This window comes from Scyliorhinus torazame, chromosome 17 (assembly GCF_047496885.1).
Source record: "Scyliorhinus torazame isolate Kashiwa2021f chromosome 17, sScyTor2.1, whole genome shotgun sequence".
NCBI classification, from domain to species: domain Eukaryota; kingdom Metazoa; phylum Chordata; class Chondrichthyes; order Carcharhiniformes; family Scyliorhinidae; genus Scyliorhinus; species Scyliorhinus torazame.
Window position 1 is genome coordinate 160,855,185 of NC_092723.1, and position 13,082 is coordinate 160,868,266.

Consider the following 13,082-nt stretch of genomic DNA (forward strand, 5'->3'; position numbering starts at 1 on the left):
TCAGGACAGCAGTGTGGGTGCTACCATTACCTTTAGTGCCCCAAACTAGGGACACAACCTGTTATGGTCCCCCATGATTGAACAGCCTAGCCACATACATTGTTGAGGTTTAGGCACAAAGGATGGAATTTAGGTAGGGTTGCCAGCATTTGTGGAAATGTAGCCCAGAATGAGTTAGTGTCATTAGGGGAAAGCCCTGGGAGATCGCCTCTGTCATCCACAATTCAAATAGCTCAAAAATGTTGGCAGTAAGATTTACACCAAGTCAGAGATTTACACCAAGTAATAGCAAAGCTATTAGAAAACAATTTTTACCCGCTGCAATTTTAACAGAGTAAAAGCAACTGAGACAGGAGTGGAAATTTGGGAAAATTGAATCTTAGAACAAAACAGGACAACGGAAAGGAAATCATCTGAGGTGGTACTCATGATGCATGAAGATAAAGGCTCTGAATATACTGCTCCTCAAACAAAACATATAACTCTGAACCAGTGTAGAAGGAGATGCTGCTTTCAGCTACTTTGCCTGCATATGGATGTTGACTTGCGTGATGTGAAAGCAAAAGCATCAACACGTTGCATTGTATACACATTTCTTTTCAGCTTTACTTCATGTTTGTACATTCTACAAATTTCACATGCTACAGTACAATATGGGCAGATCGTGGATTATTAATCCAAAAAGTCTCGACCAATCCAATCAATTAAACTTAAACATACTTCAGTACAGCTCTGAGCCACACACACTTTTTGTAAGAATCACATGGATTACATTTTTGTTTTGGACTTGTTTTCCTGATACAGGACCAAAGTTGAAATCGCTGGTATCACAGTTTGAGTGTGTCTCAGTCTTAATCAAATTCACAGGATCCATTTCTGTCTGTAACTAGAAACATTTAAAGTGACTGTTTATGGCCAATAAAAGGATAGGAGGCACCAATGTGCAAGAAAAGGCAAATGCTGCATTGCAGATAAAGCCCAGCATAACTATATACCCAAATCCTTTGCCATCACACCAGGGCAGCAAATTCAATTCTTTAATGGTCAAGATTAAATGACACTTTAAAAAGAAAACATATGTAGCATATATGTATAGTTTTACCCTGGGAAATGTTTTAAAAGAATTTCAGTTGTATGAAGCGTACACTAATTTAGAACTGTAGTACTAAAATAATTTACATTCTAAAGCCCTTTTGTTGCACAAATAACGTGATAACTTAAAAGTATCCATAACTGAATTACTTACTTAAAAATTAATGGGAAAAAAAATGTTCAAAAGCTGACATTCTAGGTTCATGTCATTTTGAAAGTTGTTATAAAAAAGTTTCTAGTTTCAGACAGTAACCCAGTACAGATAAGTAACTGTTAAGATTTCTCTCAAAAGTCTAAACTATTCTGCTTCTCCTCTTATGACCATTTTGTTCTTGAAAAAGCTTTGGGTTCGTCAAATAAAATTTAGTGCTCGGTTTATTCAAACAAACCAATGATTTCACAGTCTGTTGCACTCTTCCTGCTTTTCAAATAGTCATTTCCTGGTCCTTGTTTTTTGTACCAGTTTGCACCCGATATTTAACCACTAAAAATTACACATAACACACGAGTAGTAATCAAACCTGAGTCTGTGGCTGAGCAGCATTCGAATCTTTTAAAAAAAATTCCAGGGTGACCATTTATAAATTACAGTTATTTATACAGTATTTGTACAGTGTTCATCAAGGAACAGAAACTAACAATCCATTTCGGATTTTTCACTAAATGTGTAAATAAAAGAAAAATTCCCCAAGAAGAAAACTAAAGTTTTCCCACCCGGTTGGTAAAATCTGTACAGTATTTTAAGGAATAAAGCACCACAATCTGGATCGCCGAGTGTGAATTCTTCGAAGGTTTCACACTTTGCAGAGATCGTTTAACCCAGTCACGCATCTGAACAAAAACATAAAAAGATTACATAATTAGACTCCTCATTAACTAAATTGGCAAAAGTGGTTCACCCCCATTGCCAGTACAGCAGCTTTTGCTGCGAGTAGAGTGTGGAATCTTTCTGAAGTCCTTGCTCCTTCTGGTTCTGAATATTTCCAGATGATTGTATGCCAGTTACCTAAGGCTCATGGCTCGGCCTGCGAAATAAATCCAGCTATCAAGGTTTGAATCTAATGACATGATACGAGTGCAGGAGCCAAATGACTTGCCCATTGCAACATCAATTAAAGATGTGTTAACCAGGCATTATTAAATAGCATTTACAAAACCACACGTCTAACTTCTTGCAATTCAAATTCATTAATAAAAACTTCTTGCAATAAACCCTCTCCCCACCAATAAATTAATTAACAAAGTGCAAAAAAACAGGTAATAATAATCTTTATTATTCTCACAAGGAGGCTTACATTAACATTGCAATGAAGTTACTGTCAAAATCCCCCAGTCGCCACACTCGAGCACCTGTTCGGGTACACAGGAAGATTTCAGAATGTCCAATTCACCTAACAAGCACATCTTTCGGGACTAATGGGAGGAAAACCCACGCAGACACGGGGAGAACGTGCAGACTCCGCACAGTGACCCAAACCGGGAACCAAACCCGGGACCCTGGCGCTGTGAAGCAACAGTGCTAACCACTGTGCTACCATGTAAATAGGATTCAGTTCTCATCTCTATTGTCACAAGTAGGCTTACATTAACACTGCAATGAAGTTACTGTGAAAATCCCCTAGTCGCCACATTCCGGCGCCTGATCAGGTACACAGAGGGAGAATTCAGAATGTCCAAATTACCTAATAGCATGTCTTTCGGAACATGTGGGAGGACAGGGCAGCACGGTAGCACAGTCGTTAACACTGTCGCTTCACAGCTCCAGGGTCCAAGGTTCGATTTCCGGCTTGGGCGATTGTGCGACGTCTGCACGTTCCCCCAGTGTCTGCGTGGGTTTCCTCCGGGTGCTCCGGTTTCCCCCCAGTCCAAACATGTGCCGGTTAGCTGAATTGGTCATGCTAAATTGCCCTTAGTGTCCAAAAGGGTTGGGTGGGGCTGCTGGGTTGCGGGGATGGGGTGGAGGCGTGCGTTTGAGTAGGGTGCTCTTTCCAAGGGCCGGTGCTGACTCATGGGCCGAATTGCCTCTTTCTGCACTGTAAATTCTATGAAACCAGAGCACCCGGCGGAAACCCATGTAGACATGGGGAGAAGCTGTCGACTCCGCACAGACAGTGACCCAAGCCGGGAATCGAACCTGGGACCCTGGCGTTGTGAAGCAACAGTGCTAACCACTGTGCTATCATGCAGCCTATAAGGAGAGTCTGGAAAAACTGCAGCACAATCCATCAGAGCAGAGATGGTGAAGAGAGATGTTCAAATAGGTTATTAGCACATTTCTATTAAAAGTGATTAGGGAGTTTGCCTCCGCCACTGCCTTATAAAAGGAAAATGGATAAATATTTGAAAAATAAACATTTTAAAGGTCATGAGTAGGATGAAGTGGACAGTTGTGTCATAGAGATGACAGAAGTGCCTCCCTTGAAAATCCTACTAAACCACATCCACGCCCAGCCCCGCACATCCACTTAGTTACTTGCTCAAAGTTCTCACTTACAAAACTTGCCTGACTACTCCCTCGGATACCTGCATACTTTAGATTTTTGGGTACGGTTTTGCCCACAACACCCTCAAGTATTTTAATCTTAGGTGTTTCAATAACGAGGGTGAGTAATTGCCAGCTTTGTATCATCCACCTTTATGGAACACAGATTACATTTACCAATCTGTGGCCCAGGAATCTTCAGGATACTTAGTCCTTCTGCACTGAATAGATTTTGAACCTATGTGTTATGGATTGCCCAGTCCCATGAACAACAGCTAGAATCTGTCTACAATCTGTCCTCCTGTGGGAGGATTGAAGATTCTGTTACAGTATCCAGAATCTCATTTAGCAGCTTTTCCCAGTTTACCCTGTAATCTATCCTTTGATCTGCTACCTTTATAATCCCTTTGTTGTTGATACATTTTCTCTTACTTTTTCGAACACCTTTTTAAAAAAAAAATGTTTATTCAAGGGTTTCAATAAATTTTTACAAAACACTCCAAAAAGGAAAGAAAATATACATTAAAAAACAAGGGGGGGCGTTACGCCATCCCCATCAACAACTTAAACCATTAAACATTAAACTATCTAACAAGCTAAGAACAAAAATGGGGCAAACGCCCCTTACAATAATAAAAACAAGCCAAACCCCCCCCAGGGTTGCTGCTGCTCTTGACCTCCACCTAACGTTCCGCGAGAAAGTCTAGGAACGGTTGCGACCGCCTGGAGAACCCCTGCACAGACCCTCGCAAGGCAAACTTTATCCTCTCCAACTTGGTGAACCCTGCCATGTCATTAATCCAAGCCTCCATGCTTGGAGGTTTCACATCCCTCCACATTAGTAGGATCCTCCTCCGGGCTACCAAGGACTCAAAGGCCAGAACTCTGGTCTCTTTCGGCATCTGTACTCCCGGCTCATCTGATACCCCAAATATTGCTATCCCCCAGCTCGGTTTTACCCGAGTGTCCAAGACTCGAGTGGACATAGCCTTTGCGAAGCCCCTCCAGAACCCCTCTAGCGCTGGCACGCCCAGAACATATGAGCGTGATTTGCTGGGCTCCCCGAGCACCTCACGCATATCCTCCACCCTTAAAAACTTGCACATCCTCGTCCCTGTCATATGTGCCCTGTGAACCACTTTGAACTGGATCAGGCTAAGTCTGGCGCAAGACGAGGAGTTAACCTTGCCCAGGGGCTCCGCCCACAAGCCCTCATCCAGTTCCTCGCCCAGCTCCTCCTCCCACCTGCCCTTCAGCTCCTCCACCGAGGCTTCCTCCGCCTCCTGCAACTCCTGATAGATCGCCGAGACCTTGCCCTCTCCCACCCATACATCCGAGGTCACCCTGTCCCGAATCCTCCGTGCAGGAAGCAATGGAAATTCCCTTACCTGCCTTCTCACAAACGCCCTCACCTGCATGTACCTAAAAGCGTTTCTGGGAGTAACCCAAATTTCTCCTCCAGCGCCCCCAGGCTAGCAAAAGGCCCATCGATAAATAGGTCCCCCATTCTTTTAATCCCGACCCGATGCCAGTTTAGGAATCCACCATCTATCCTGCCCGGTGCAAACCTATGATTATTCCGTAATAGGGACCAAATTGAGGCCCCCAACTCACCCCTGTGCCGTCTCCACTGCCCCCAGATCCTCAGTGTCGCCACCACAACCGGGCTTGTGGTGTACCGTGTCGGCGGTAGCGGCAAAGGTGCCGTCACCAGCGCTCCCAAGCTAGTGCCCACACATGACGCCGCCTCTAATATTTTCCACGCCACCCCCTCTCCATTACCCATTTCCGAATCATTGCCACATTGGCTGCCCAGTAATAACTACACCGGTTCGGTAGTGCCAGCCCACCCCTGTCCCGACTACGCTCCAGAAACAGCCTCTTGACCCTTGGGGTCTTACTTGCCCAAAGAAACCCCATAATACTCCTGCTTACTCGCTTAAAAAAGGCCTTGGGGATGAGGATGGGCAGGCACTGGAATACAAACAGGAACCAGGGAGAGTGGCAACACGTACCATCTCCTAAAGTCTTCCTCCATCTGGTCTACCAATCGCGCCAAATTAAGCTTATGCAGGGCTCCCCAACTCCTGGCCACCTGAATACCCAAATATCGGAAACTCCTCTCCGCCCTCTTAAGCGGCAGCTCCTCCAGCCCCCTTTCCTGGCCCCTCGCATGCACCACAAAGAGCTCACTCTTCCCCACGTTAAGCTTGTAGCTTGAGAAGTCCCCAAACTCCCTAAGGATCCGCATGACCTACACCATCCCCTCCACTGGATCTCAAACACCTTCTTCAATTAAACCTTAGATTGATTCCATTTGTACAAATCCGACTCCTCTGCACTTGTATTTTTAAAACATTTCTGCTTGTTTTTTAGGTTCTTCTAACATTTTATTAAAAAATTACAGTCCAAGTCCTGCTGTGTTTAACCTTTTAATAAGAACAGAATTCCATGTCTTCAGGCTTGTTTATAGCCTTAAATAGCTTTGACTTTCTTCTGTTCCATTTTTAAGTCTGCTTTATTCATTTTCCTGAAGGATAATCTCAACACCAAAACTATTCTTCTACCAATTTACTGTTTCTGGCTCTATCTTTGAAAATAAAGTCAAATTTAACAGTACAAGGCCCTCTAGGACTCAAAGTTAATCTTAAACATGTTCTAATTAGATAAAGTATAAATCCATGAGTTTTTCCTAATAGTTTTTGATCACCAACCTGTATTAAAGTTTCTCTTACATGCAGGCTTAGTGGGCTTTCTGCTCTTCATATCTCTTTTCATCAGTCTGTTAAAAAAAGGTGTAACCGTCAATTGTATATAATAATAATAATAATAATAATCTTTATTGTTACAAGTAGGCTTACATTAACACTGCAATGAAGTTATTGTGAACATCTCCCTAATCGCCACATTCCGGCGCCTGTTTCCGGGGGGGGGGGGGGGGGGGGGGGGGGAGAGAATTCAGAAGGTCCAATTCACCTAACAGCACGTCTTTCGGGACTTATGGGAGGAAACTGGAGCACTTGGAGGAAACCCACGCAGACACAGGGAGAACGTGCAGACTCCACACAGACAGTGACCCAAGCCGGGAATTGAACCTGGGACCCTGGCGCTGTGAAGCAACAGTGCTAACCACTGTGCTACCCACATATGCTTAATTCTCCCCAATCATGGCTTTCAACTTTTCTTCTTTACTTTCAGATACACCAAGGTGAAGCCGGTGGCTAGGAGTGTCCATTAGATGGGTGCGTTGAATTGAAGTTACATAGTTCCTTAGGCCTGTAACTGCTTTTCACATCATTATCAAACCAGGGGACAGCACATTGTTGGTTCCATGATCTTTGTTTTTTGTTAACAGATGTAGTTGCAGAATCACAGCACTTTTTTTTTTAATCCACCTTCCTCCTCACTTTCTTTAAAAAAAAACTTTTTCCCAATTAAGGGGCAATTTAGCGAGGTCAATCCACCTACACTGCACATCTTTTGGGTTTGTGGGGGTGCGACCCACGCACACACGGGGAGAATGTGCAAACTCCACATGGGCAGTGACCCGGGGCCAGGATTGAACCTGGGTTATGGGTTTGGCTACATCAGTTGATGAAAATGGGGTGATCTTCCCCTTAGACAAAAATCCTGTACATCTCTCATCTACCTCATTCAGCATACCTGCCACCACAGCAGTGTTTATCTCAGGTCTCCTAAATCCAGTTAGAACTATAGTCTGCCATGTAGTACTCCCCACTTTTGTTCCCTTCACAAAATCCTTCTTATGAACGCCAACAAGTTCCATGGGCTTCCTTGCAACTTCCAACATGCTGAACGAATGTGGCCCATTTTATTACAATGTAACACCTTGGCCTTGAGTATCATCTTCATCCTCAGTACCTTCCTTCTTGGTCCGAGGGGGGGATCTCTGAGAATTCCCAGCTATCCATTCCTTAATGTGGCTATCTGCCTTCCTTTTATTCTCCCTCTTCCTGTCCTTTTCAAAATCATGGGGTGAGATGGAACAAAGGTTTAAATTTATGGATCAGTTCATAATCGTCAGTCATTATTTTTTTTAAATATGAATGTAGAGTACCCAATTCTTTTTTTCCCCCAATTAAGAGGCAATTTAGCATGACCAATTTACCTACCCTGCACATATTTTTAGATTGTGGGGTGAGACCCACACAGACATGGGGAGAATACACAAACTCCACACGGACAGTGACCCGGGGCTGGGATTGAAACAGAGTCCTCGGTGCCGTGAGGTAGCAGTGATTGCGCTGCCCTTTCCTCAGTCATTATTGCTGCTTGTCTCGCAGTCGTCACCTGTTGGTCTTCAACGTGGGCTCATATCACATAAGGGAAGCATGGGCTCATATCACAGAAGGGAAGGAATTCTTACATTTTTCTAAGAGAGCTTCATAGGTAGTTCTGGGCCTCATAGGCAGTTTCAACACCAATCCTTGTACCCATATATTAATATTATTCTGCTTATCCCTCGGCATACGTCTGACCCGGCAGTCTCCTTAAATTCCAAAAGTTTTGGGAACCAGTTCAAATGCACCCCAGAATAGCCCCTTTTACCTAGTCATAATTCTTAGATACACCCGCTGACAGGGAAGCATAAACGTCCTGTGCCCTCCTGTCAAAGTTACTTTGCATGGGTAATGTCCATTCTTCTTTTGGCCACTCCATTTGAAATGAAAAATGAAAATGAAATGAAAATCGCTTATCACAAGTAGGCTTCAAATGAAGTTACTGTGAAAAGCCCCTAGTCGCCACATTCCGGCGCCTATACGTGGAGGCTGATGCGGGAATTGAACCATGCTACTGGCCTGCCTTGGTCGGTTTTAAAAGCCAGCTCTTTAGCCCTGTGCTAAACCAGCCCCTTTTGGGTTGCTATTTTCTCTAAAGCCCTAAAAAAGGTTTCTACTTTTTCTTCAAATTTTGTATAAATTTAAACCTATTGCCACTGGATTCCGCCCGAGGGTTAAGCTCCCCTCTAGCTCCTGCAGCTCCCTTCTAATTTCCAGTGCCTTAAGCTGGAACTGTCTAATGTTTTTTCCTCTAATTTTTCTTTTTGCTGCTTCTCCAATTGTTCATTTGTAACTGGATTTTTAGCTAATTCTACTGAGTGTTGCCACGACACAGGCTGTGTTTCTGGGATTTCTTTCAAATTTAAATGCTAAGCAATTGCTTCAGTTATCTGTACTGTCCGAGCTTTAGCAGGTCAATTTGATCAGCTTGCCTTTTTGAAGCCCTTTTAAATAAACCAAAGACAAGTCGTCCACCTGAAGAAAAATCTTAGCAGCTTCCAGAGCCATCCTGTTCTATTGCCACAAACCTGGTGTCTCTTTTTAATTTCTAAACCAAAACGTTGTTGTCTACCATTCCAAATATCCAGGACCTGAGCAATAAATATGTTCCGCCCCGCAGGGCTGGTGCGTGGTTAATTCCAGCGTCACCTGACCCGGAGTCGCAACACAATTGAAATTAAATAATTCAGAAAAACACCCAAAGTCTTTGTCCCTTGGTTGCCCGGCAACTACAGTCACCAGGTTTGTAAATGTAAACAATCAATTTTATTAATAATAACTATCTAATTCATAACTTCTCCCACACTAACTCACCCCACTCTACACAAACCAAGAGAGACAAACACAGAGGGGAAAAAGAGGGTGTAAAATAATGATAAAAGTAAAAAGGATAAGGGTCTTCATTTCAGATGGTTGTCTGCTAATACACACTCCTTCAATCAATTTAGGCTTTCAGGACGAGGGTTCTGTTTTCAATTGGTAAAGATGTTCACTGTAGATTCATTCAGGTCTCTGCCCAAGAGAGCAGGTCCTTTCCTCTGAGCATCCAGGAACCAACTATCCTTCCTTGGTTCTCGGAATAATTGTCCCACTTGGGTGCGATCCAATCTCTACCTGTTACCGACCTTTTGACCAGTTTATTGGCCACCAGCCAACAAATCGAACAGAGTCCCACCGATTCCTCTGGTGCCGAAAGGTCTGAGCTCTGTTGTCTAAATGCTAGCACAGTGTTCTCTTTTGTAATGTTACAACACCCTGGACCTATGCGCGGTCAATTCCAGCCCCACATGCCCCGGAGTCACAACACAAGTGAATTAACCAATAATTCTTATAAAAAATACCCGAAATCTTTGGCCCTTGGCTGTCCAATAATTAGTCAGCAAGTTTGTAAGTTGAAACACAATTACAGTTTATTTTTAAAAAATATATTTTATTGAAATTTTTTTCCCTGAGCAACATTTTTCCAGCTTACAAAACAAGCGAAACGATAACAGTAACAAAACAGAAATTTTAAAACTTTTTAACAATAGTAATAATAGTAGTAATAATATACAAGTAACAAAACCTCATACTCTATTGCCCTATACTCAACTGCCTCCCCCCCCCCCCCTCCCCCCTGGGTTGCTGCTGCTGGTCATCCGTCTTCCCTCTAACGTTCCCCTAGGTAGTCGAGAAATGGCTGCCACCGCCTGGTGAACCCTTGAGCCGATCCTCTCAGGGCAAGCATTATCTGCTCCAGTTTAATAAACCCCGCCATATCGTTTACCCAGGCCTCCAGTCCGGGGGGTTTCGCCTCCTTCCACATGAGTAGGATCCTGCGCCGGGCTACGAGGGACGCAAAGGCCACGACATCGGCCTCTTTCGCCTCCTGCACTCCCGGCTCTTCCGCAACTCCAAATAGAGCTAACCCCCAGCCTGGTTTGACCCGGGCCTTCACCACCTGCAAAATCACTCCCGTCACTCCCTTCCAATACCCTTCCAGTGCCGGGCACGCCCAAAACATATGTGCATGGTTTGCCGGGCTCCCGCCACACCTCCCACATTTGTCCTCCACTCCAAAGAACCTGCTCAATCTTGCCCCCGTTATGTGTGCTCTATGTAGCACCTTAAATTGAATCAGGCTAAGCCTGGCGCATGAGGAAGAGGAATTTACCCTGCTTAGGGCATCAGCCCACATACCCTCCTCTATGTCCTCCCCTAATTCTTCTTCCCACTTTCTTTTTAGTTCGCCCACCGACTCCTCCCCCTCTTCCCTCATCTCTCTATAAATCTCTGACACCTTGCCCTCTCCGACCCACACCCCTGAAAGCACCCTGTCCTGCATCCGCTGTGTCGGGAGCCGCGGAAATTCCCTCACCTGTTGTCTAGTAAACGCCCTCACCTGCATATATCTCAAGAAATTCCCCTGGGGTAACTTATACTTTTCCTCCAGTGCTCCCAAGCTCGCAAAAGTCCCATCTATGAATAAATCTCCCACCTTCCTAATTCCCAACTGGTACCAGCTCTGAAATCCTCCATCCATTCTTCCTGGGGCGAACCTATCATTGTTCCTGATAGGGGACCCCACCAGGGCTCCCTGCACCCCTCTCTGTCGCCTCCACTGTCCCCATATGTTCAGTTTTGCCGCCACCACCGGGTTTGTGGTGTACTTTTTCGGTGAGAACGGTAGCGGCGCCGTCACCAGCGCCTCTAGACTCGTCCCTTTACAGGACCTTCTCTCCAGCCTTTTCCACGCCGCTCCCTCACCCTCCATCATCCATCTACGTATCATTGCCACATTGGTGGTCCAATAATAATCTCCCAAGTTCGGTAGTGCCAGTCCTCCTCTGTCCCTACTGCGCTGCAGGAACCCCTTACTCTCGGAACTTTCCCTGCCCACACAAAGCTTGTAATGCTCCTATCTATTTTATTAACAAAGGTCCTGGTGATTAAAATAGGGAGACATTGAAATACAAATAAGAACCTCGGGAGGACCATCATCTTAATTGCCTGCACCCTGCCCGCCAGCGATAAAGGCTGCATATCCCACCTCCTAAAGTCCTCCTCCATTTGTTCTACCAGCCGTGTCAGATTAAGTCTGTGCAAGGTTCCCCAGCTCCTAGCGATCTGAATCCCCAAGTATCTGAAGTTTCTTTCCACTTTCCTTAGCGGTAAGCCTTCTATCTCTCTACTCTGGTCCCCTGGATGTATCACATATAGTTCACTCTTCCCCATGTTTAACCTATACCCCGAAAATTCCCCGAACCTCCTCAAGATTCGCATAACCTCTATCATCCCCCCCGCTGGGTCCGACACGTATAGCAATAGGTCATCCGCGTATAACGAGACTCGATGTTCTTCTCCCCCTCTAGTCACCCCTCTCCATTTCCTGGAGTCTCTCAGCGCCATGGCCAGAGGTTCAATTGCCAGCGCAAACAACAATGGAGACAGCGGGCATCCCTGTCTTGTTCCCCTATATAATCGGAAATACTCCGATCTATGTCGACCTGTAACTACGCTTGCCGTTGGTGCCCCATAAAGTAGTCTAACCCAGCGAATAAATCCGTTCCCAAACCTCCTTAACACTTCCCATAAATACTCCCACTCCACCCTATCAAATGCCTTCTCTGCGTCCATTGCCGCCACTATCTCTGCCTCCCCCTCCACTGAGGGCATCATTATCACCCCTAATAGCCGTCGCACGTTAACATTCAATTGTCTCCCTTTTACGAACCCGGTCTGGTCTTCGTGCACCACCCCTGGGACACAGTCCTCTATCCTCGATGCCAGCACCTTTGCTAGCAGTTTGGCGTCCACATTCAATAGTGAAATAGGTCTATAGGACCCACACTGCATCGGATCTTTGTCCCTCTTCAAAATTAGCGATATCGTCGCCTCCGACATTGTCGGGGGTAGTGTCCCCCCTTCCCTGGCCTCATTGAACGTCCTCGCCAACAACGGGGCCAACAAGTCCACATATTTTCTGTAGAATTCCACCGGGAACCCGTCTGGCCCCGGGGCCTTCCCTGCTTGCATGCTTCCCAGTCCCTAAATAACCTCGTCCACCTCAATCGGCGCCCCCAGGCCTGCCACCGCCTGCTCCTCCACTTTCGGGAACCTCAACTGATCCAGGAACTGCCGCATCCCCTCCTCTCCCTCTGGGGGCTGAGACCTATACAGTTCTTCATAAAAGGTCTTAAACACCTCATTTATCTTTCCTGCCCTTCGCACAGTGTCTCCCCTTTCATCCCTAATTCCTCCTATCTCCCTCGCTGCTGCCCTCTTTCGCAGTTGGTGCGCCAACAGGCGACTAGCCTTTTCCCCATATTCATACCTCCTCCCCTGTGCCTTCCTCCACAGTACCTCCGCCTTTCTGGTGGTCAGAAGGTCAAACTCGGTCTGGAGTCGTCTCCTCTCCCTGTACAGCTCCTCCTCAGGGGTCTCTGCAAATTCCCTGTCCACCCTTAAAATCTCCCCCAGTAATCTATCCCTTTCCTTGGCCTCTGTTTTCCTTTTGTGGGCCCCAATAGAAATCAGCTCTCCTCTGACCACCGCTTTTAGTGCTTCCCAGACCACTCCCACAGGGACCTCGCCGTCGTCATTGATCTCCAGCTATCTCTCGATACGCCCCCTCACTCTTGCGCACACTCCCTCATCCGCCATCAGTCCCACATCTAATCGCCAGAGTGTTCTCTGCTCCCTGTCCTCTCCTACTTCCAGGTCCACCC

At 45.7% G+C, this 13,082-nt stretch overlaps 1 protein-coding gene across 11 annotated transcripts in view; it reads right to left on the reverse strand.

Annotated features, from left to right (window-relative positions):
* Nucleotides 1-581: 581 nt before the first annotated feature.
* usp42 (ubiquitin specific peptidase 42) overlaps nucleotides 582-13,082 on the reverse strand; it is a 147,133-nt gene continuing 134,632 nt past the window's right edge. For 10 of the 11 annotated variants that reach the window (XM_072481510.1, XM_072481509.1, XM_072481513.1 and 7 more), the window contains 2 exons: nucleotides 6,289-6,356; nucleotides 582-1,923 (listed from right to left, as the gene is read on the reverse strand). In XM_072481510.1, the coding sequence (XP_072337611.1) occupies nucleotides 6,318-6,356 (39 nt within the window). In that variant the 3' untranslated portion in view covers nucleotides 582-1,923; nucleotides 6,289-6,317. The remainder of the gene's footprint in view (nucleotides 1,924-6,288; nucleotides 6,357-13,082) is intronic. The other variant, XM_072481512.1, reaches the window with a different exon arrangement.